The sequence below is a fragment of the Dipodomys spectabilis genome, unplaced genomic scaffold (genome assembly GCF_019054845.1).
Source record: "Dipodomys spectabilis isolate Male_0828 unplaced genomic scaffold, ASM1905484v1 ptg000147l, whole genome shotgun sequence".
NCBI classification, from domain to species: Eukaryota; Metazoa; Chordata; class Mammalia; order Rodentia; family Heteromyidae; genus Dipodomys; species Dipodomys spectabilis.
In genome coordinates this window covers 5713359-5737698 of record NW_024870824.1, presented here as the reverse complement: position 1 = coordinate 5737698, position 24340 = coordinate 5713359, and the positions used below count along the sequence as shown (strand labels likewise).

Below are 24340 nucleotides of genomic sequence, written 5' to 3'. Positions count from 1 at the left end.
CACAGCGTCACTTCCGGCTTTTTTCTTTTTGCTTATGTGGTGCTGAGGAATCGAACCCAGGGCCTCTGGCATGCAAGGCAAGTGCTCTACCACTGAGCCACCTTCCCAGCCCCAAACTACTTTATCTTGAAACCAGTTAGCTGTTTTAAAATACGTTTAAAATAACAATCATGCCTCTTAGAATATTATATTCTTATTATATTTCTTTTGGGAGGTACTGTAGATTAAGTCTGGAGTCTTGTGAGTCTGGAGTCTTGTGCATGCTAAGCATTCACTCTACCACTGAGCTGCACCCCCACCCCCAGAATGTTGTTAAAAATATAGTATGAACAAATATTGGAATAATCACCTGTTCTGTTTGCTGAATATTTATCCTCATACAAATTTTGTACCAGCTCTTTCCATTTCCTAGTGACAGTGAAATGCCATCAGAGGAAACTACAAAGCAGCATATTGAAGAATTATACTACTTGACTGTGAATCTGTCATTTTTATTCAGTCTTTATGTTTTCTTAGATTCATACTAATTTCTTCTAGCCTTCAGGCTGTAGGCCATGTTCATTTGCACAGCAGCCCATAAGCCTGTCCTTCACACTTACAAATAGGAGAGGCCCTCTTCTGGGGCTAGTATTAGAGCCCTCTTGTGGTCATGGAGAGTATTTGCAAGGAAACTGGAGCAATACATATAAATAGTCTATAGAATACTAATCTCATATTTCTTTTAGGGGAATCAGGATGCTGAGGATCAAACCCAAGGTCTTGCATCTTCACAAGTGTGTGATAGATTACAGAGATGCACCACTAACTGGGTTCAGACACTCTTGATTCCAGTGTTAACACTCTAGTTTGTTTTTTTTTTTGTCAGGTCATGGGGCTTGAATTCTGGGCCTGGGCGCTGTCCCTCAGCTCTTCAACTCAAGGCTTTTGCTCTACCACTTTAGCCACAGAGCCACTTCCAATACTCTGGCTTTTTAGCTAGAAAGAAGAACAAAAGTCCAACTCCTAACTCTCAAAGAAAAGAGACATGAGAATACAACAACTTCAATTATTTTTCACGTTTTCTTTTCTTTCTCCCTGCTGTGTACAACATAAAGATGTAATGTTCTCAACTTTTGCTTCCATATTTAGTAGTATTTGTTGTTTCTGTGTTCTCTTGCATCAACATATTGCTTTACAAATATAAATCTCCACAAACAGGGTCATGGATACTTTAACTTTGATGACCTTTAGGAAAACATCTTTGAGGGAATTCTTTTTTAAAGTATGCTAAGTAAATAAGTAAGGATAATAGCAGTTAATACTTGATGAAGTGGATTTTAAAAAAAAAACACAAAATTTTGAATTGTACTATTATTTTTGGCTAGTACTGGGGCTTGAGTTCCAGGCCTCATGTTCACATTTGGCTTTTCTGTTCAAGACTGGCCCACTACCACTTGAGCTACAACTCCACTTACAACATTTTGCTAGTTAATTATAGTCTTGAGGATTTGTGGTTTCCAGCTGCCATCCTCATGTCTCAGCCTTTTTATTTTTGCTTGTCCTGGAGCTTGAACCTGGGCCTACGTGCTGTCCCTGAGCTTCTTTTGCTCAAGGGGAGCACTCTACCACTTGAGCCACAGTGCCACTTCCGACTTTTTTTTCAATAGCTTATTGGAGATAAGAGTCTCATGGAGTTTCCTGCCCAAGCTGGCTTTGAACCGTGATCCTCAGATCTCAAGACTCCTAGGTAGCTAGGACTACTGACTTGAGCCACCAGTGCCCAGATTTAGAATCTTCGAAGTCTATGGCCAATGTTATGTTTGAATTTATTTTTTGTAATGCTAGAGATTAAACTTTAGAGTCTTACAATGTCAAGCAAGCACATCAGCACTGAATTACATCACCATCTCTGGTTTTCAGAGCCACTGACTCATTATGTAACACAAATCAGCCTGTACCTCCCGCTTTTCACGGATGCTTGGACTGGGGATTGCAGACAAGTATTGCAATGCCTATCTTTTTCTTATTCCAATTTCCAACTCGAGTGTAAATGACTCAGTTATCTTCCCTCCCAATTTCCCTCATTTCCTTCATAATTCACCACACAGTGATGATCACTAGTAATACAGTATTTATCTGAAGAAGGTAGAGACCTAAAGCATTTTTTTCCTCCTATTTTGAAAGAGGACAAATCTGTTTCATCTCCAAAACCAAATTCAATATCAGGCTTCTCACCAGTGAGCTCATGTTTTGCTTTTATTGAATTCCTATTGCCCCCCCCCACCTGATTAATAAAACATGGTAGTTTATTTTAATTACTAGAAACCCGACACCGGTCACAGGTTGCATGGCAACTGAATCTTGCAACCAGTAAGGTTAGAAAATGGCCAGAAAAAGAGCCCCTGGCCCAGCACAGATCTCGAGGTCACTTGATTTCCTCTAATGGTTGAGTAATTAGCCTTAAACCAACCTAAAGCTGTGTAAAGGAAACACTCCTTAAAAGGCTGGCGAACCGAGATTCCGTGGTATAACGCAGCTCGAATTTGTCCAAGGTGGGCAAATCCAGGTATATTAACAAACGGTGGAACCAAGTAACCAATGTTCTAACGCTCACACTTAAGTACGCCCCAGGACAAGATGGCGCCCTCCGCGAAGAGCTGGAGCCAAGGAAACCGTCCAAGCGCGCGCGCCACGTGTACGCGCCCGGGCTCGCACCCTGAAGCGTGCCGACCAAAGCCTGTGAGCTGAAACGTCCAATGACTGCCACGCCCCCCGCACATGCGCTCCAGAACTTTAGCGGGACACCACCTGCGCAGGCGCAACAGGCTCCACCTTTCGCGCAACTGACGCAAGGAGACTGTAATCCGTTCGCAATTTATCCCGTGTGACCTTGAGTCTTTCCTGCCACCGAGGACCAGGACTATCTGGAGTACTGCCTGAATGGTCTCGTCTCTTCGCGCTCTTTACTGAACCCACAGCCTATGCACGTATAACTAGAGGGTTGCAGTTTTCTACACTTCTGCTTTAGAGCTCATTACTGCCACTTTGTGGTACCAGAAGCGTAAGTAAAGTAGTTTTTTTTGATCAGGCTGTGCTGAGGACACCTTAGCGGAAAAGCGGGCCTTTGGGGCGCAGTGACCAACCCCCGCCCCCCCACCCCACGTGGTTGGAGGTTTCCAGAAGCGCTGCCTCCACAGTGCTGCGCAGCTCCGGGCCTACGAGGTGGTTTCTTGCCTCTAGAGCTCCATCCGTCCCGCCACCATGATAAGCGCCAGCCGAACCGCAGCAGCCCGGCTCGTGGGCGCCGCAGCCTCCCGGGGCCCCACGGCCGCCCGCCACCAGGTAAGGAACTTCCGGGCATTCCTTCGGAACTCAAAACCTCAGCCGTCAGCGGAGCAGGCCGCGTACGCCCTTCGAGGTCAATGAGTAGGAAAGGAAGAGAGCGAACCACATAACGAACCGCCTAACAGTTTGTGCTGCCGGATCAAGGCCTTCTTCAGAGTTCTACCGCTGTGCCTTGGGCCCTGCTGAGTCACACTCCTCCTGATGTAGATTCTAATAATTAGAAGATAAGTGGTCCTGGCAGCCCCAATCTGGAGGGTTGGATGGATTTTACCCCCAGAACAAAGATGAGTGGGAGAGCTAGTATAGGTTCTATTTTAACCTGAGAGTACGGTTGGCTTTTTCTGTAAAGCAGCGCCCCCGATGCTCTCGTTATTGCTATTAAAAGAGCGGGGGCGGGGGGGGAGCTCATTAAACAAGAAGTGGGAGATAGAGTCTCAGTCCGATTTTTGACTAAGGAGCATCTTTTCAAAACGTTTTCTGTGGGATAGTACCCATTGGCTATTTGGAACATGGCAGATTGGGTGAAGGGAGTTACCCGTTATCAAAGAAAAAAAGTGCTTCTTGGGGGAATGGGAACTGTAGCTCTCCAGTCAGTGGTGGGCATTGTGGAATGCTTGAGACAGTCAGGTTAAGTTGTGAAAGTAAGGGTTTTTATTCCGTGGAAGGCCACTACTTAATCTTTTTTGAATTTTTTAAATACTCCACCAAATTAGTAACCGTGGTTACTCTAAACTTGAGTACACACATGCAGGGTAAGATACACACTTCTACAAGGACAACTGAGAAGTATGTGTGCATTAGTCCCTAACCAGAAGTACTCTGTCCCCAGAGGCTTTTTGGCAAGGGCTTGAGATAAGTTATTGTGACTTGAGGATAATATATTCTAGCTTCTAGTTGAGTAGAGGTCATGGTTGCTTCTGAACATCCTAAAATTCAAGAACAGCCCCCACAACAAGGAAAAATTTGTCTTAAGATCAATAACACCAAGGTTGAATAAAGCCCTATTGTAATGTGCTTCAAGACAACTGTATTTACTTTTTACCTATGCTAAGCATTTTTGTCTGTGTGCTTTATATTGGCTGCCTACTCAGGATAATCCTGAGGAACTCAGTTCCTCTGGATAATAATTGGAACAAGCCAAAATTTCCTCATGTAGGGTTGGGAATGTGGCTTAGTGGTAGTGCTTGCCTAGCAATGCATGAAGCCCTGAGTTCAATTCCTCAACACCTGAAGTGGTGCTATGGCTCAAGAGGTAAAGTGCTAGCCTTGAGCAAAAGAAGCTCAGAGACAGTGCCCAGGCCCTGACTTCAAGGCCCAGGACTAACAAAACAAAACAAATTTCCCTTATGTAGTTGATAAATGATGACGTTTTTCTTTTTTTTTAATTTTTCAGGATAGCTGGAATGGCCTTAGTCATGAGGCTTTTAGATTTGTTTCCAGGAGGGATTATGCGTAAGTATAATTTCCTTTTCTTTTTGTTGTTGGTTGTGGGGCTTGAACTCAGGGCATGGTGCTATCCCAGACCTTTTGTGCTCTAGGGTAGTGCTTTACTACTTTGGAGCCACAGCTTGGCTTCAAGTTTTCTGGTGGTTAATTGGTGATAATAGTCTCACAGACTTTCCTGCCTGGGCTAGGCTTTTGAACCGCAATCCTCAGATCTTAGCTTCCTCAGTAGCTAAGATTACAGGCATGTGCCACAGGTGCCAGGCATAACTTTCCTTCCTTCCTTCCTTTCTTCCTTCCTTTCTTCCTTCCTTCCTTCCTTCCTTCCTTCCTTCCTTCCTTCCTTCCTTCCTTTCTTTCTCTTTCTCTCTCCTTCCTTCCTTCCCTTCCTTCCTTCCTTCCTTCCTTCCTTCCTTCCTTCCTTCCTTCCTTCCTTTCTTTCTTTCTTTCTTTCTGTCGACCATGGGACTTGAACTCTGGGTCTGGGCGCTGTCCTTGAGCTCTTAACTTTCTTTGAAGGAAAGTAATAGCTATTAAACATCCTCTCTCCTCCCCCCCCCCCCATCACTAGTCTCTGCATTTGTTAGTAACTGTTGCTCTCAATTACCCATTTATTTGTATTACATAATGTGTCATTATCAAGTCCCATATCAAATTTTCAGTATATTTTCTCTAGTCATTTTGGAGATAACTTTTAATATAACAATCATGATACTGTTTTAAATGTCTTATAGGTCAGAAGCAATCAAGGGTGCAGTGGTTGGTATTGATTTGGGCACTACCAACTCTTGTGTGGCAGTTATGGAGGGCAAACAAGCAAAGGTAAGTATGATCAGAAACTCTGAGTCACTTTCTTTAATCCAACATTTTGTACATAAGGGATTCTGAGACCTGATTGGCACTCTAAAAGCTACTTTGGGTTTGGATTTATTTTTGTTTATTTTACAGTATTTTTGAGATGCTGGAGGTAGAACTCAGGCCCTCATACATCTTAGATCAACTGCTCTAAATTGCACCCTCCTTCCCAAACCTTTGTGGTGCTGATAATCAGAAGCATTTTACTTCCTGGTATAGGATTTAAATGTATTTTCCTGAGATGAAAAGATACTGGAATGTCTTGCTCTCTATATAAAGTCTTGCAATTTTAGAGGTCACTTGGAACAGTTTTGGATGTGTGGACCAAATGGAAGTAGATTTCCATGTCTAACATGTTCCTGCTACATAGAGGTGAAGTGATGTACATGGAACTTTTATTCTCTGGATTGTTACTAAGATTTAGAGTACCTGAGACTGCAGTCTTGCCTCTTCCGTTTATGAAAGTTTAATGCTTCCTGTTTGTACCATGCCCTCCTCTGAGACAATCTGAGCTGTGTATAGGAATCTTACTGCACTTGGGTACCAAGCCAGAGTAATAATCCCTTCCTTAGTCGTAATTTATACTTTTTTGGCATTTTTTTCTATATGCTTGAAATTTGTAGCCACCACAAAAATGTGACATCCATATTGAAAGAGAACTTTTCTAGCACTGATTTTTTTGGCTTTTACTAAGGTTCAAACTCAGAGCTCTAGTGCTTTACTACCTGGTAGCTTTTGTGGTCCCCCCCCCCTTTGGTTTCTGTTATAATTTGTAAGTTAGGGAAAAGGATTAAAAACAATAAGATATATTAAATTCATATAGTCTTCAAAATTGGATATTTAGTGAATCTACATTTACAGTAACAAAACATCCAAATTAGTACTGTTATTCATAGGCATTTGTTTCATGGTTTAGGACCAGTTATATAACGGTTTTGTTTTGGCAATACTGGGGCTTGAACTTGGCCTTGAGCTTGTTAGACAAGGGCTGTACCACTAGACCCATATCCTCCCTCCTGCCCACCCCCACTGCTGCCCTTTTTATTTTAGTTATTTTTCAAATATCGGGTCTCCAGCTTTAGCTGGGAGCAGTCTCAGAACTTGATCTTCCCACGTTTTTCTCCTGCACAGCTGAGCTGGCCATCTTTAGCCATCTTTGATTTTCTTTTCTGTACCTTCCATGTGGCTGTTGCTTTGTATCCTAAGCAATTGCTATAAAGATGACAGTGATAGCTGCAAGCATATTTTGTCTTACTTTGGAAATTTTAGGTGCTGGAGAATGCTGAAGGTGCCAGAACCACCCCTTCCGTTGTTGCCTTTACAGCAGATGGTGAACGCCTTGTTGGCATGCCAGCAAAGCGACAAGCTGTCACCAACCCAAACAATACATTCTATGCCACCAAACGTCTCATTGGCCGACGATATGATGATCCTGAAGTACAGAAAGACCTGTGAGTACTAGCTGAATCACAAAATTTCAGTATTTTGAACAGGTTCCTGTTACACCTTAATTTAATCACTTTATTGTCCTTGGGGAATCTGCATATCTTTACCAAAGGATAATTCCTTAATAAAATCTTTTTGCTTTTACAGGTTAGGTCTTTATATTGACCTACATGATAGATCATATAGATAAGATATATGAAGGTAGTAAGGCATTCCTGACCTGAACTTTGTGGTCCATCCCATCCCAACCCCGCTCCCCACTTGGAGACGATGGGGATTCGAACTCATTATCTAATGCTTTATGCTCAAGCACCCACTGTGGGCCTGAATGCTGTCCCTCAGCTATTCAGCTCAAGGCTAGCGCTCTACCACTTGAGCTACCACGCCACTTCGGTTTTCTGGTTGTTTATTGGAGATAAAGAGTTTCACTGACTTTCCTGCCTGGTCTGGCTTTGAACCGTGATCCTCAGATCTCAGCCTCCTGAGCAGCTAGGATTACAGGCGCGAGCCCCTGGTTGCCAGACTTAAGTTAATTTTTGGTTTAAAAACCAACCAATGCTTGCTGGGCTCCGGTGCCTTGAGCTGAAGAGCGTAGGGACAGCGCCCAAGCCCAGAGTTCAAGCCTCACGACTGACAAAAACAAAACAAAAACAATGCTTGATCTGGGCACCAGTGGCTCATGCCTTCATTTTCCAATGGAATTGCCGGCAAGGTAGTTAAAATCTTTTTGATTCCTTTTAGGGTGGAAAATAGACATAGTATTATATGCTTGTCATAACAGATTATAGTAGCTAGCTTTCTCCATATAATTTGTGTCTTTCAGGAAGAATGTTCCTTTTAAAATTGTCCGGGCCTCTAATGGTGATGCCTGGGTTGAGGCTCATGGAAAACTCTATTCTCCAAGCCAAATTGGAGCATTTGTGTTGATGAAGATGAAAGAAACTGCAGGTGAGTTGACTTAATTCACGCCTGGGAAAAGTTCAAAGAATTGAATGGTTCCTGTCACGTTACTAGTTCTGTAGTGTCTTATAGATGAATCATTGTGCCTTGTGTACAGAAAGCCTAGGGATAAAAAAGTATATATATATTGTTACTCTTTAAATGTAGCCTGCAGAAAGAACTGAAGTTTTCCCAATGATACTTGGCATGTTTTTTTTCTTATTAAAAGAGAGGGTTCTATATTAAGAGCCAAAGGTTATACATTAAGCCTTTTTCCCTTAAAAACTAGCGGTTATTTCAGTCTAGATGTTACTGTATAACGGTGAACCTTCACTGAAATGAAGATGAGGTTTTTGAGTGTTAACTGATATGATATCCTGGGCTTTTTTGTGTGTGTGTGCCAGTCCTGGCCTTGAACTTAAGAGCATGGGCATTAGGCCTGAGCTTTTTGTGCACTCTGTCCACATTGGCTTTTTTTGGTGCTTACTAGGAGATTTAAGAGTCTCACTGACTTTTCTACTTGGTCTGGTTCAAACAACAGTCCTCAGATCTCAGCCTCCTAAGTAGCTAGGATTATAGGCATGAGCCACTGGCACCTGGCTCAAATCCTTTTTTACTGCCTCTGATTCAGCATTGGGCCTAATGCACAGTAGGCAAGGATTCTACCATTAAGCTATTCTTGCCTCTTTTCTCCTCCCCTCAGATGTTAACAATATCTTTACTGTTAGTGTTATCCTACAAGGTCTCCCTACCTGTTACTTTCTAACTGATTAATGATGTCTTTGGTTTCAAAAAGGATAACACTTGGTTATGAGGATACATATTGCTTATTTTACCTGGAATAATGCTGTGGTGAGCTTTATTCTTTGATTCTTTTCCAGAAAATTACTTGGGACATGCAGCAAAAAATGCTGTGATTACCGTCCCTGCTTATTTCAATGATTCACAGAGACAGGTAAGGCCAGTTACCTATCTTATTCACAGAAGATAATAGTACTTCTGACACAAGGGTGAAAGTGCTTTTTTAAAAAAAAAACAAAACCTATCTACATATATCTTATCAATCTATATATATGTATATAATCTCTATCTTTTCTAGGCTACTAAGGATGCTGGCCAGATATCAGGACTAAATGTGCTTCGGGTGATTAATGAACCCACAGCTGCTGCTCTGGCCTATGGTCTAGACAAATCTGAAGACAAAGTGTAAGTTTATGCTGTAAATTATGACCTGAGTTAAGATTAGGCAGCCCTAAGACTTAATTTAAGTCATTGCTTATTTCAAGACCATTCTACTGTTGAAACGTGGTAATTTTTTTTTTGTTAGTAAGCATATTGGCAAGTACCCTTCATAAACACTGGTTGACTGAAAATTTTGAAACCTGCCCATGTGCTGATAGCTCACGGCTGTAATCCTAACTAGGAGGCTGAGGTCTGAGAATTGTGGTTCAAAGCCAGCTTAGGCAGGAAAGTATGTGAGACTTTTTATTGCCAGTTAACCACCAGAAAACCAGAAGTTGAGCTGTGGTAAAAGGCTAGCCTTGAGCAAAAGAGCTCAGAGACAGCTTCTAGGCCCCGAGTTTAAGCCCACACCAACAACAATAACAAAAAATCTGAAACCTGGTTGCTCACACCTTTAATCCTAGCTACTGAGAAGACTGAAATCTGAGGATCCATGGTGTGAAGCCAGCTAAGGCAGAAAAATTCCTGACCCTCCTAGCTCCAAGCTAACTCCAAGCTGTAGCTCAATTGTAGAGTTCCAGCCGCGAGTGAAAAATTAAAAGCACTCAGGCCCTGAGTTCAAGCCTAATACTTAGGCAGTTAACATAATTATTCCTCGTGGAAGTAAAGAGGTTTATCTTCACTTGATGTTGAGCTTCATTTCCTCCTGATAACTTTTGTTCCTTAAAGTTTTTTTTCCCTTTCTTTCTAGCATTGCTGTGTATGATTTAGGTGGTGGAACTTTTGATATTTCTGTCCTGGAAATTCAGAAAGGCGTATTTGAGGTGAAATCCACCAATGGGGACACTTTCTTAGGTGGTGAAGACTTTGACCAGGCTTTGTTACGACACATTGTAAAGGAGTTCAAGAGAGAGGTCAGTTCAATACATAGGCATTGCAACTTTGATGATTTCTCTAGGCATTGCAACTTTGATGATTTCTCTATTCAGGTTGTTTTTTGCTTTCTTACAGTTTTTTGTAGTGAAATAATTACATTTCAAGTTCATGGGTGAATTGAACTATGCTGATTATTTTTTTTTGGGGTGGGGGTCAGGTCGTGGAGTCTAAACTCTGGACCTGGGCACTGTCCCTCAGCTCTTCAGCTCAAGGCTAGCACTCTACCACTTGAGCCACAGCACCACTTCTGGCTTTTTTTCTTTTTGCTTATGTGGTGCTGAGGAATCGAACCTGAGGAATTGATTCCTCAGAACCCAGGGCCTCATGCATGCAAAGCGAACAATCTACCACTGAGCCACCTTCCCAGCCCCTGTGGTGATTATTGTAGCTTGTGGTTGGCAACAAACACAAGACTGTTATAAAGTATAAATAGTACTTATCAGTTCACTAATGCTAGTATTGTGTGTCTTCATTTTGTAGACAGGGGTTGATTTGACCAAAGACAACATGGCACTACAGAGGGTACGGGAAGCCGCTGAGAAGGCTAAGTGTGAACTCTCTTCATCTGTGCAGGTGAGACATGGAAGATTCCCTTAGTCTTGATGTACCCATTTAGCCTGAGCGTGTGTTTATTTCCTTACTTCATTCTTTTCTTCCTAATTTCTTTCCTTCATTTATTTATTGGTGCTTATACTGAGGCTTGAGCTCCAGGCCTGGCCACTGTCCTTTAGGGTTCTTTTGCTGGTGCTCTACCATTTGAACCACAGCTATACTTCTTTCTGGTTATTTCATGATTAATTGGTGATCTCATGTGTTTGTTTTGTTTTTTTTATGGTCATGTGGCCTGAACTCTGGGCCTGGGTGCTGTCCCTCAGCTCTTCAGCTCAAAGCTAGCATTCTACAGCTTGGCCACAGCCCACTTCTAGCATTTTCTGCTTATGTGGTGCTGAGGAATTAAACCCAGTGCATGCAAGGCAAGCACTACCACTGAGCCACCTTTCCAGCCTTGCTTTTTTTTTTTTTTTTTTTGCCCCAGATCTGGCACCAAAAAAGAAAAAAAAATTATTTGTTCAGCAGGAGGTTCTTTGTGACTTTTTTTTTTTTTTTTTGGTCAGTAGTGGGGCTTGAACTCAGCTTGGGCGCTATCCCTGAGCTCTTCAGTTCAAGGCAACCACTTTACCATTTGAGCCAAAGCACCATTTCTGGTTTTCTGGTGGTTAATTGGAGATAAGAGTCTCACAGACTTCTTGTCCAGGCTGGCTTTGAACTGATTCAGACATGAGCCACCAGCTTCCTGCTCTTTTGTATTCAAATCAGTCTCACCTCCATCCCTCTCCTTTACTCATCCGTCTCCTTTATTCATTCCCCTTGAAAACAGTTTCAACTTTTTTGTGTGTGATGGGCCTTGAACTCAGGGACTGAGCTGTCTTGAGCTTTTTTACTCAAGGCTAGTATTCTACCACTTTGAGCCACAGCTCCACTTTGAGTTTTCTGGTGGTTAATTGGAGTCTCCTGAGGGCTGGGAATGAGGCTTAGTGGTAGAGTGCTTGACTAGCATGCATCAAGCCCTGGGTTTGATTCCTCAGTACCACAGAAACAGAAAAGACTAGAAAGTAGTGCTGTGGCTCAAGTAGTAGAATGCTAGCCTTGAGCACAGAGAGGCTAGGGACAGAGCCCAGGCCATGAGTTCAAGGCCCAGGACTGGCAAAAAAAAAAAAAAAGTCTCATGAACTTTCCTGCCTTGGCTGGCTTTAAACGGTACTTAGATCTCCGCCTCCTGAGTAGCTAGGATTACAGGCATGAGCTGCCCACGTCCAGCCATTGTTCTGTTTTCATACAAGAAGAATACCAGATTCATCCTTCCTTGCCTCCTCCCCCCACTTACTGGCCAACCCATCCCTCAAGTACTGACCCATAGTTCTTTATCTCTGAGGAATTTTTTTCTTTTGTCTACACAGGAAAAACTTGTAGGCATCATTAAAGCAGATTCTATACTGTTGATATCTGGAGTAGTAAGAGGTTGCATCTTAGGAGTAATTGCCTTAAAGTCTCACCCTTCCTGAGACTTTTTTTCAAGACATCGTAGGTTATGGTCGCCTTTTAACTGGAGTATTAAAGAAACTTAACTACCATTTGGCCTTCCCGCTGACATTTAATTAAACATTTCCTGACAGACTGACATCAACTTGCCATATCTCACTATGGATGCTTCTGGACCTAAGCATTTGAATATGAAGCTGACACGGGCTCAATTTGAGGGAATCGTCACTGATCTTATCAAGAGGACTATTGCTCCCTGCCAGAAAGCTATGCAGGATGCAGAAGTCACCAAGAGTGACATAGGAGAAGTGATTCTTGTTGGTGGCATGACTAGGATGCCTAAGGTATGGACCTAAGGATCCTTATCATGGAGGAAAAAAATGTACACAATGTATTCTTGGGACCCATTCTCTTTCCCAGGTCATCTTGAAAAGATGTAGTCCTAGTTACGCAGGAGGCTGAGATCTGAGGATCACAGTTCAAAGCCAGCCAGGACAGGAACGTCCGTGAACCCTTATAAATTCCAATAAACCACTAGAAAACCGTAAGTGGAGCTGTGGCTCAAGTGGTAGAGCGCTTGCCTTGAACTGAAGAGTTGAGGGTCAGTGCCTAGGCCTAGAATTCATAGGTCAAGCACCACGATTGGGGAAAAGAAAAGGGAGATGAGATTTTTGTCCCAGTTTTTAGCTTCATCCTTTAATTGAAGGGTATAAATAAAGGGTTTAGTAAGAGCAGAATGTCTTTAGATGTGGGAAAAGGGAGCATCCTGAACATGCATCTTTTAAGCTTTTAAGAATGAAAATTTGAGGCCAAAGATTATGTAAATAACTTTGTACAGTCAACTCCTAGAGGGGAGGGTATTTGGTCATAAGTCTTTTCTGCATAGTATGCATTTTATGTATTCACATCATTCTGAAAACTGTGCAGAAAATAATAGGCACACTTTTTAAAATTGTGCTAATACTGGGGCCTGAACTCTAGTCCTGGGTGATGCCCAGTTTTTCTTGTCAAGGCTAGTGCTTTAGCACTTGCCATAGCTCCACTTCTGGCTCTGGGAGTAGAAGAGGGTATTACTTGGAGATAAGAATCTCAGACTTTTTGTGACCAAGCTGGCTTCAAATCATCCTCATATCTCAGCTTCTTAACTAGCTAGGATTATAGACTAGTGGTGCCCAGATAAACATAAACTTTCTGAATTTCTTGACCCTAGGTTAATGATGTTGGCTTTTTATTAGTTTTTCTATTGAAATACATTGACTTGGGAAAGTAAACCCAGAGGGAAACCTGGAGGGAAAAGTGTCAAGGAGAATCTTTTTTTTGGGGGGGTGCGGGGGTGCGGTCTGTTGTGGGGCTGAACTCTGGGCCTGGGTGCTGTCCCTCAGCTCTTCAGCTCAAGGCTAATGCTCCACCACTTGAGCCACAGGGCCACTTCTGGTTTTCTGGTGGTTAATTGGAGATAAGGACTCTCATAGACTTAATTGCCTGGGCTGGCTTTGATCATGATCCTCAAATCTCAGCCTCCTTGAGTAGCTACTAGGATTACAGATGAGAGCCACTGGCACCTGTCTTATGTCCCCATTTTAACATTGTTTAACATATTTAACTATTAATGCTGTTTTAAGTTGGTTTTAGTAATGCTGTATAGAACAAGAGATAGCCCTCTCAATTGATAAGTCCCCTTGTCTTGTACCCTGTTTCACTTGATTTAATATATGGAGAAACATACTATATTTTCCAAATTAAAATAGACAATGAATAAAATATTCTATGACTAAATTGTATTACCAAAACATTTAACAATTCAACTGAAAGAAGTAATTTGAATAAATAATATTATCAATTGTACAAAGAAGTTATAGTTCCATAATTCAGGTTAGTACAATGCTTCTTGATCAGTGTTGCTCCTTCCATTATCCCTCCGAGTAAGCATTCTTCCATTTGAGTTAATATGTTGAGATCTGGCTGATATTTTAGGACACATTCTCTATCTTACTCTTCTGTGCCAGTTGCCCTGAGAGTTGAGTAACAGATTCTTCTTTATATTAGGTTCAGCAGACTGTGCAAGATCTTTTTGGCCGAGCCCCAAGTAAAGCTGTTAATCCTGATGAGGCTGTGGCGATTGGAGCTGCCATTCAGGGAGGTGTGTTAGCTGGTGATGTCACAGATGTGCTACTTCTGGATGTTACTCCCCTGTCTCTGGGTATTGAGACTCTAGGAGGTGTGTTTACCAAACTTATTAACAGGAATACCACCATTCCAACCAAAAAGAGCCAGGTAAGAACCATCCTTCATCCTCCTTGCAGAAGTGTTCTGTGAGTGATATGATTGGAGTTATTTTTACTTTGTTTACAACCCAGACAAGTTCTTAGCTTTGTTTCCCTTTTTTGTTCCTGAAAGTTACTACATCAGGAGGCAGCAATGCTTTTAGAATAGACATTGATAGTCATCTTCTAAACCATCTCATTGTTTGTATTCTCTTCTGTTCTCAAAGCAGGAAAAACACTGCTGTGGCTAGACTATATGAGACTGCTTGTTTTCTGGGTGGAATGATAGGGGTGGATGGTGTGGTGGTGAGCTATCAAACAGTTTTATGGGTATGGCTTGGTCTTGGATTAAAAATTATTTCAGCGTAGTGGTATATACTTTTGCTAACCAGTAAATATTGTACTGCTGAAATACTGTATTGCTCCTGTTTGTGCAGTGATGTTTTGTCAACACATCATTCTGAAAAAAGTATGTGGTGACTTTCTATAACTGAGCACATGATAAATCATCTACCTCTGATCCTTGTTTGCCCAGATTAGCAAACTTCAGTATTTATCTCCTTATTTTGATGCCTTTCTTTGCTACTGCTATTGCTTAGTTGAAACAATAGCTGTTATATGCCCTTCTAGTACACTAATCCTACTCTTATTCTCTGTAAAGACATTAGATAGGCCTTTGTTCTAAACATATTGTACATTAGGACCCAGTTAATGTAGGAATGAGACTGTAATTACTTCCCTGGTTTGTCTTCTATATAAAGAGCGTAGTTTAATCAGATTGACAACCCAAGAAATTTTCTTCCTAGGTATTTTCAACTGCTGCTGATGGACAGACTCAAGTGGAGATTAAAGTATGTCAGGGTGAGAGAGAGATGGCTGGAGATAACAAACTTCTTGGTCAGTTTACTTTGGTAGGTACTATGATAGTAATACTCTACACCTTGATTTCTTTGCTATAAAAGTTCCATAGTTTCCAACTCCTATAAACTCAAATACATACATACTATATTAAAATTAGAAATGCAGAAGAATTCTGTCCATGATTTCCATTATTACCTGGATGCCTTATTTAATGCATTAGAACTTCTGTCTCGTTTATAAGATTCTGTGAAGTGTTCAGAAACAGCATGAACTTAGAGAAATTCCTTATTTCACCTAAGAGATAACTCTAGCTGGGTGCTGGTGGCTCACACCTGTAATCCTAATTATTCAGGAGACATATCTGAGGATCATAGTTCAAAGCCAGCCCAGGCAGGAAAGACCATGACTAAAACAACCACCAAAAAGCCTGAACTGGAGCTGGGGCTCCAGTGGTAAGAGTACTAGCCTGGAGCAAAAAAGCTCAGGGAGCCGGGCTCTGGTGGCTCACGCCTGTAATCCTAGCTACTCAGGAGGCTGAGATCTGAGGATCGTGGTTAAAAACCAGCCTGGGCAGGAAAGTACAAGAAACTCTTATTTCCAATAAACCATTCAGGAAACCGGAAGTGGCTCTGTGGCTCAAGTGTAGAGCGCTAGCCTTGAGCTGAAGAGCTGAGGGACAGGGCCCAGGCCCAGAGTTCAAGCCCCACAACCAACGAAAAAAAAAAAAAAAAGTTCAGGGACAGCGCCCAAGCCCTGGGCTCAAGCCCCAAGATTGGCACCAAAAAAAAAAAAAAAAAAAAGATACATCTAATAATTATTAGTTTATTTGTTTCTTGTCAGTTATGGGGCTTGAACTCTGGGCCTGAGCGCTGTCCCTGAGCTCTTCAGCTCGAGACAAGCAATCTACCACCTGAGCCACAGGGCCCTTCTGGTCTTCTGGTGGTTAATTAGAGATACGAGTCTCATAGACTTTCCTGCCCAAGCAGGCTATGAACCATGAGCCTCAGATCTCAGCCTTCTGAGTAGGATTACAGGCATGAGCCCCCCTAATAATTAGTTTCTTATCAGCATTACTTACCAATTTTTGGTGAGCTATAGTGGGGAGTTTGCTTTTCATTCTCTGTGTCCCAAGGTACATCACCATTGTAGTCAATACAGCAAACTTTTAGCTATTTTATATCTTGTTAATTTTAAGCAGCAATGAAACTACAACCCTCAGTTAACAAACTTGCTTTTGTACATTAAGTGAAGATATTCCTTCCAAAAAGCAAATTATTTTGTTCACCCTAAGACCATATAGATAGGGAAATGGTAATACTGAACCAAATCTTTCATGAAGTTTACTCTGGATGTTATTCTAGATTGGAATTCCTCCAGCCCCTCGTGGAGTCCCTCAGATTGAAGTTACATTTGACATTGATGCCAATGGAATTGTACATGTTTCTGCCAAAGATAAAGGCACAGGACGGGAGCAGCAGAGTAAGTCTTCATTTATCAGACAATGAATAAGATGGAGGACATCTGTTGGTAAACAAACTCGTAGCATTATCTTTTCCCCTTCATTCTAGGGGAAGGATGAAATCTTTGCCCTTTCTTAGGTACCAGATTTGCTTTTGGAAGTGTGATGTTTGGGAGGAAGGAGTAATAATAAGTCTGTAGATTAGACAGGTTTCAGTAGGCAGGCAGACCAGTTGATCTTCCTATATTTTGGACTCTTGGTTTGATTATAGGGCAATAGGGAATTCCTTTCTAGGTAGAGGACAAAAGCTGAAGAGATTCTTCCTTCTTTCACCCTTTTTCCATCTCTTTTTAAATTACAGTTGTAATCCAGTCTTCTGGTGGGTTAAGCAAAGATGATATTGAAAATATGGTTAAAAATGCAGAGAAGTATGCGGAGGAAGACCGTCGAAAGAAGGTGATTGCTTTGGCCTTTCTTCTAAATTTAATATTAGTAAGACTTGGGCATGGGGCATAGATGTGAGTTTGGGCCATATCACTGATTTTTATTTTGCTTTCCTCAACCCCAGTTTACTATTCCTTCCCCTTATAACTGTAGAATGTCTGAGGTCTTGATATATTTATTGGTCAAGTTGGCTTCAAACTCCTGTACTCAACCCATTTGTTTAAGCCTACCTAATTAATAGCTGAGATTACAGACAAGCTACCATGTCTGGCTTGTGGTTTGTGTGTTTGTCAGTTTGTAAGTCCTGGGTACTATCCTGGGTACTGTCCTTGAGCTTTTTACTCAAAGCTTGAGCCATACTCTACTTCCAACTTTTTTGGTGGTTAATTGGAGGTAAGAGACTCACGGTCTTTACTGCCCTGGCTGGCTTGTGATTCTCAGAAGATCTCAAGACTCTTGAATAGCTAGAATTACAGAGTGAGCCACCAGTGCCCAGCCTTGTCGTATGTGTGTGTATATGTGTGTATGTGTGTGTGTGTTTTGGGGGGGGGAGGGGTGGTTACTTTGTTTTTGGTCTTTTAGAGTTTTATCAAAATTTCCATGTTACAGAATCTAGCTCAGATCTCTGAAAAGCCATTCTACCTCGAAGCACAGTGAATTCTCCATTTTTACTGTACCTGTATGCAGTAGGTACTAACTGCTTAAAACTTTTTTCTCTAAGGAACGAGTTGAAGCAGTTAACATGGCTGAAGGAATTATTCATGACACGGAAACAAAGATGGAAGAATTCAAAGACCAACTGCCTGCTGATGAGGTGGGTTATTTTTAAAAAAGAGCATTATCACCAATGGCATCAAAGCTTGTTTCAGTTTTCATTTTAATGTTTCTGAAAATTACGGTTACAAGTGATGGTGGTATGGGAAACTTATATTCTGATTTTTGTTTTTTAAGTGCAACAAGCTAAAAGAAGAAATATCCAAAATGAGGGAGCTCTTGGCTCGAAAAGACAGTGAAACAGGAGAAAACATTAGGCAGGCAGCATCTTCCCTTCAGCAAGCATCACTGAAGCTCTTTGAAATGGCATACAAAAAGGTAAAGGGAAGGACGGGCTGGGGTACAAGTAGCTCAGTGGTAGAGTATTAAAAGGTTTTGCCTTTCAAGCCCAGCACTAAGGAGGAAAGGACAAACAGGTGGCTCAAGTGGTAGAGCACTAGCCTTGAGCTGAAGAGCTGAGGGACAGCGCCCAGGCCCAGAGTTCAGGCCCCACGACCAGACCCAAAACAAAAACAAGTGTTTGGTTAGAACTTAATTCAGATTATAATTGGAATTGCTCTTAATAACTTGTCAGTCTCCCTTCATAATCAGATAGGGAATCGAGTATTATAGTTTAGTAAATCCCCTGCCCTCTTGACTGTTGGAGTGAGTCTAACTGGCAAAAGAAATCACAGGGAACACCAATAATGTACAATTGAGTCTAGAATTGTAGGATAGGATGTTTCTTCATTTTTGGTACTCAACAGAGAAAACAGCCCTACTGTGTAAGTTTGAATGGTTTTCAAATATTTTCTTAACAGATGGCATCTGAACGAGAAGGCTCTGGAAGTTCTGGCACTGGGGAACAAAAGGAAGATCAAAAGGAGGAGAAACAGTAATAGTTACAGTACATTTTGGAGTGGAGAGGACAGCATACTATGAAGCTTGGGAGTGAAGGGACTTCTGAGCAGAAATGAGCAAATGTCAGTCTTTTTACTGTGTTTTTGCAGTATTCTATATATAATTTCCTTAATGTAAATTAGCTAACCAATCATTAATGAGTGATAAATCTAACGGTAGAAAGTTCACAATGTTCTGTCCCTAGCCTGTCACTTTTAAGCATGTAAGGGGGTAGGGAGACAGTTTATTGATCACTTAACGATCAGTTTGTGCTGAAGTGGCCATATTTTCAAGGGATGAAAACATTTCATACAGAATGAAGGTAGTCTGCCATGTACCTAGCATGAGACCATATGGAAGTTAAGATCCTTTTAGTTGGCCAAAAGTGATACTGTAATGAATGACCTGTGTGTAAATGTGGTCCTTCAACTGAGGCCTTTGCAAAGCAAGCCAGCTAGCTATGCCACATTTGTAGGTGCAGAAGCTAGGTCAGTGGAAAACAAAGCTATTTATGTTAGGTTATAGCTTTTAAAACTAAGGTAGAGATGAAGTCCTGAATGTTCCCAAGGCATACTTTTCTAGCTATTTTCTTGGCCTGTGTCTGGCACCTACATCCTTGATGATTGTTCTTTTTGATCCATTCTGGATTTTTTTTTTAAAATAAATAAATTTGAAAAACATCTTGATGTTTGTCAGTGAGTGGTTGACTTTGGGACTATGACATGTCATACTTTCTATATTTCCCAATGGGAGAAGTTAAACAGGATTTTCTAACTGGCTAAAATGGAAACAAATTCAGGAGTTGAAAGGATTGGTGCAAAATGGTGTTACCAGCATAGACAAGCCTAGTTAGTTACAAGGCTCTTTTGAGATTTCTGTAATGTGAAAACTTGGGACTGACATTTTCAATTTATTTCTAGTTTTAATAAGCAAAAGACGCAACCAGAAATGTTTAATGAAACTTATATGCTGGGAGCTTTATGGCTCACTTCTGTAACCCCACCTACTTAGGAGGCTAGGATTTGGAGAAGTCTATGAGATTCCATCTCCAAAATATCCAGCAAAACAATGATCTGGAAGTGGCAGAGCACAAGCCAATCTCAAGTGAGGCCCCACATTCAAACCAGGATTAAAGGAAGAAAACCCCCCAAAATATTATTCATTAGTATAGATTAGTAAGATTTCAGTTAGTCAAAAATAACAGGAGGGCTTAACGGTAGAGTATTTGCCTAGCATGTGTGAAGCCCTAGGTTCAATTCCTCAGTACCACATACACAGAAAAAGCCAGAAGTGGCACTGTGGCTTTAGTGGTAGAGTTAGCATTGAGCAAAGGAAGCTCAGGGAGAGCTGGGCGCTGGTGGCTCAGGCTTGTAATCCTAGCTACTCAGGAGGCTGAGATCTGAGGATCGCGGTTCAAAGCCAGCCCGGGCAGGAAAGTGTGAGACTCCTATCTCCAATAAACCACCAGAAAACCGGAAGTGGCGCTGTAGCTCAAGTGGTAGAGCGCTCACCTTGAGCTGAAGAGCTGAGGGACAGCACCCAGGCCCAGAGTTCAAGCCCCACGACCAACCAAAAAAAAAAAGGAAGCTCAGGGACAATGCCAAGGCTCTGAGTTCAAGCCCAGGGCTGGCAAAATAATAGGAGCCCGGATTTTTTTCCTTTTGGTGTTTTTCCATTCCCCAGTGTGTTGGACTGTCCCAAATATTAACAAGCCAGGCCTGGGCTGGCTTCCACTTCTCATGCTGTATTACAGATACGGGCCACAAGGCCAGTAATATAGCTCTTACAATGCTAACAACCTCAGACAGAAAAGGTGGCTATATATCACCTTTGCATTTCAAATGATCAGAATTCTCACATCGACAACTTTCCCTGTCACAGACATGGAGAATGGGTTTAAACCACTCCTTTATATAGTGTTGCTATCTTTTAGTGTTTCTCGTGTGCATGTAGGTCCTAGGGCTTGAACTCGGGCCTAGGCACTGTCACTGAGCTCAAGGATCATGCTACCACTTGAGCCACAGTTCTGCTTGCAGCTTTTTTGGTAGTCGCACTTTCCTTCCTGGACTGGCTTTTAACTACAATCCTCAGATTTAGGCCTCCTGAATAGCTAAGATTATTACAGACGAGCTACCAACACCTGGCTTAAATGATTGTGACAAATTCTCAACATGTTCGCCTGGAACTTGCCATCCTCCTACCTACTTTTCCCTTCCCCAGGTGGTAGGATTATAGTTATGTACTTGGCATTAAATTCCTACTTAAAGTAGGAATATTTTTAAAGAACACACGCAGGAGGAGGAAAAAGATAAAGAGGGAAGGAAGAAAAGCAGTAATAGTGGCATCTTAGAGTTGAGGATATGGTAACATATCCTCATATTTGTCATATTTGATCTTTCAGCATGTAGAAAAATAACATGTCTGTCACTACCATCAAGTGAGGCTTTATGAAGAACAAGTGATATAAAAGTAATCTTTTACATAAGTAATCTTTTTACATAATCTTTTACATAAGTAATCTTTTACATAGGCTAAATCAGCAGATAGAAGTAATGAGTCCTATTTTTGTATATTTACAGATCCCTCCTTACAATAATAATTGTATAGGTATTAGATAATAAATGGCATTTAAAAATAAAGTGGAAACAAAAGTTTAATATTTTACTATGAAGTTTTTTGGGTTTTTTTTGGGTCCGGTCGTGGGGCCTGAACTCTGGGCCTGGGCGCTGCCCCTCAGCTCTTCAGCTCAAGGCTAGCGCTCTACCACTTGAGCCACAGCACCACTTCCGGCTTTTTCTTTTTGCTTATGTGGTGCTGAGGAATCGAACCCAGGGCCTTGAGCATGCAAGGCAAGCGCTCTACCACTGAGCCACCTTCCCAGCCCCTACTATGAAGTTTTATACAGTGACAGCTCAGTGTACTTAACACCCATATAAAAGATTCTTGGGCTCTCTTATGTGGTGACACCTCCCCTCCCCAAACTTTGGAGGTAAGACTTTAGGCTAGGATAGGCTACTTGGCAAGATTCTGTCTCAAAAAAAAAAAAGGGGGGGGGGTTATGTAAATCAATTTAGGCTTTCATCCTTAAGAACACTTGATGGAAATCTTGTAGAGTTATACAGTAATTCTTAATTATGAAGAATTTTTAATAGTATTGGGAGACAGTATTTCTGGTTGGCTGTCACCTGCTGAATGCATGTACTATGTCTCCCAGAATTTCTGAAGTACCCCAATTGAGTTACTGGCTTAGTTAAGATTCATCCTTGTGAACCAGGAAAAGGAACTAAGCATTCCCTGAAAAGAATCTGATTCTATGAGAAAGGAAGAGCTACTTGGCTGGGTAGGGGGAACAACAGTACCTGCCCTGTAGGTAGAAATGAACATGTAGCATTTTGCTTACCTGTAAAGTTGATAAAAGTGCAAATGGCCTTGAAAGATTTTTGTATATGTATATGTGTGTGTGTATATACACACACACATTTTGTAATTTACTTGGGGGTTGGGGGACAGATAGGGTTGTTGCTGGTACTGGGGCTTGCACTCCAGGCCTTGCAACTGCTCCTTTGGTTTTTCCCACTCCAGGTTGGTATTCCACCATTTGAGCCACACCTGTACTTCCAGTTGATTGGAGATGAGTTTCACACTTTTATGCCTAGACTGGCTTCAAATTGCAATCCTCAGATCGAAGTCTTCTGAGTAGCTAGGATTACAAGCATGAGCCACTGCTGCCTGGCCAGCTTTGAAAGTTTGTTAGAATTTTCCAAAAAAACACAAGACATACATTCAGTCAGATTTGGTGTAAGGAATTTGCTCACAATTATATAAGCAAATATCAAGAACAATGAATGATGTGGGTTTAAGGTTCAATGACAGACAAGTGTCAGCTGAATCAAGCATATTTGGACCCTTACCCCATTGGATGATACCCATACACACTGTAGAGAGCAAAGTACTTTGAAGTCCCCCTTTTATTTAGTTTAAAAAAGACTATTATTATAAAGGTGATATACAAAGGGATTACATAGGTAAAGAGTATTATTTCTTTTTGGATAATGTCACCCCTTCCCTTCCGCTCTTCCAGTTTTGAAGTCTCCCTTTTAATAGTGATAAATACTCCATCAGATCTCTAAAGTGCCTTCTAATTTTCCTTACTCTTACCCATTTCCCCCAGTACTGAGGCTTGAAGGCCTCAGCTTCTATACTTATGGCTAGCACTCTACCACTTGAGCCACAGCTCCACTTCTGGCTTTTTGCTGGTTAGCTGGAGATAGTCTCACATACTTTCCTACTGAGCTTGTTGGACTTTTAATACTTTCCAAGTAAGCTGCTTATGATTACTTCAAACAAAAACCTACAGTCAACAAAGCAAGTACGTTAAGAATCACATCTCCACTCCTACTTACTAAGTTATCATTTGTATTATACTTTTTTTTGTTGTTCGTTATGGGACTTGAACTCTTGGCTTGGGCACTGTCCCTGAGCTCTTCAGCTCAAGGCAAGCACTCTACCACTTGAGCCACAGCTCCACTTCTGGTCTTCTGGTGGATATTGGAATTAAGAGGCTCATGGACTTTCCTAACCTGGCTAGCTTTGAATCTCAATTCTCAGATCTTGGCCTCCTGAATAGCTAGGACTACAAGTGTGAGCCACAAGCACCTGGCTCAGCAAATTTCTTTTATTGTATTCTCTACCTTCTCTTGGATTATCTTAAATTCCAGAAACCATACTTTACCAAACTTTTAATTATGTACATCTACAGTGATTTCACAAAATGTAGCAAGCATATTACACCTAAAAATTTAGCATTTTTGCCAGTCCTGGGCTTGAACTCAGGGCCTGAGCAGTCTCCCTTTTGCTCAAGACTAACACTCCACCACTTGAGACACAGTGTCACTTCCGGCTTTTTCTGTTTATGTGGTGCTGAGGAACTGAACCCAGGGCTTCATGCATGCAAGGCAAGCAGTCTACCACTGAGCCACATTCCCAGCCAAAAATTACCATCTTAATAGCAAATAAATATTGAATACTTCATTTGTCCCAATAGTTTTATAACTTCTCAAAAATGTTTTATAAGGGCTGGGAAGTTGGCTCAGTGGTAGAGTGCTTGCCTTGCATGCATGAGGACCTGGGTTCAATTCCTCAGCACCACATAAACAGAAAAAAGCCGGAAGTGGCGCTGTGGCTCAAGTGGGTAGGGCCCTAGCCTTGAGCTGAATAGCTGAGAGACAGCGCTGAGGCCCAGAGTTCAGCCCCCATGACTGACAAAAAATAAAGATGGTTCCAAGGATCACATCTAGATTGGTTGGCATGTCTCCCAGTTCTCGTGTGTGTTTCTGGGGCATGAGCACTGCCCTGAGCTTTAGGTTCAAGACTAGCACTCTACCACTTGAACTACAGCTCTACTTCCAGCTTTTTGGCAGTTTACTGGAAGTTAAGAGTCTCATGGACTTTCCTGCCTGGACTAGCTTCAAACCATGATCTTCAGATCTCAGAA

General features: G+C 41.7%; 1 protein-coding gene and 1 non-coding gene across 2 annotated transcripts; both read left to right on the top strand.

Annotated features, from left to right (window-relative positions):
* The first annotated feature begins 3135 nt into the window (after window positions 1-3135).
* Window positions 3136-19532, top strand: Hspa9 (heat shock protein family A (Hsp70) member 9). Its single transcript, XM_042691920.1, has 17 exons — window positions 3136-3321; window positions 4718-4776; window positions 5502-5589; window positions 6892-7073; window positions 7892-8016; window positions 8889-8962; window positions 9107-9213; window positions 9941-10103; window positions 10606-10698; window positions 12300-12509; window positions 14212-14439; window positions 15236-15340; window positions 16652-16769; window positions 17111-17205; window positions 17915-18007; window positions 18145-18285; window positions 18768-19532. The coding sequence occupies exons 1-17, from the start codon at window positions 3241-3243 to the stop codon at window positions 18843-18845; spliced, it is 2040 nt and encodes a 679-aa protein (XP_042547854.1). The 5' UTR covers window positions 3136-3240; the 3' UTR covers window positions 18846-19532.
* Window positions 14861-14928, top strand: LOC122118288. The gene has a single exon (XR_006149322.1). It is a non-coding gene; the product is annotated as a small nucleolar RNA SNORD63 (small nucleolar RNA).
* Window positions 19533-24340: the final 4808 nt, after the last annotated feature.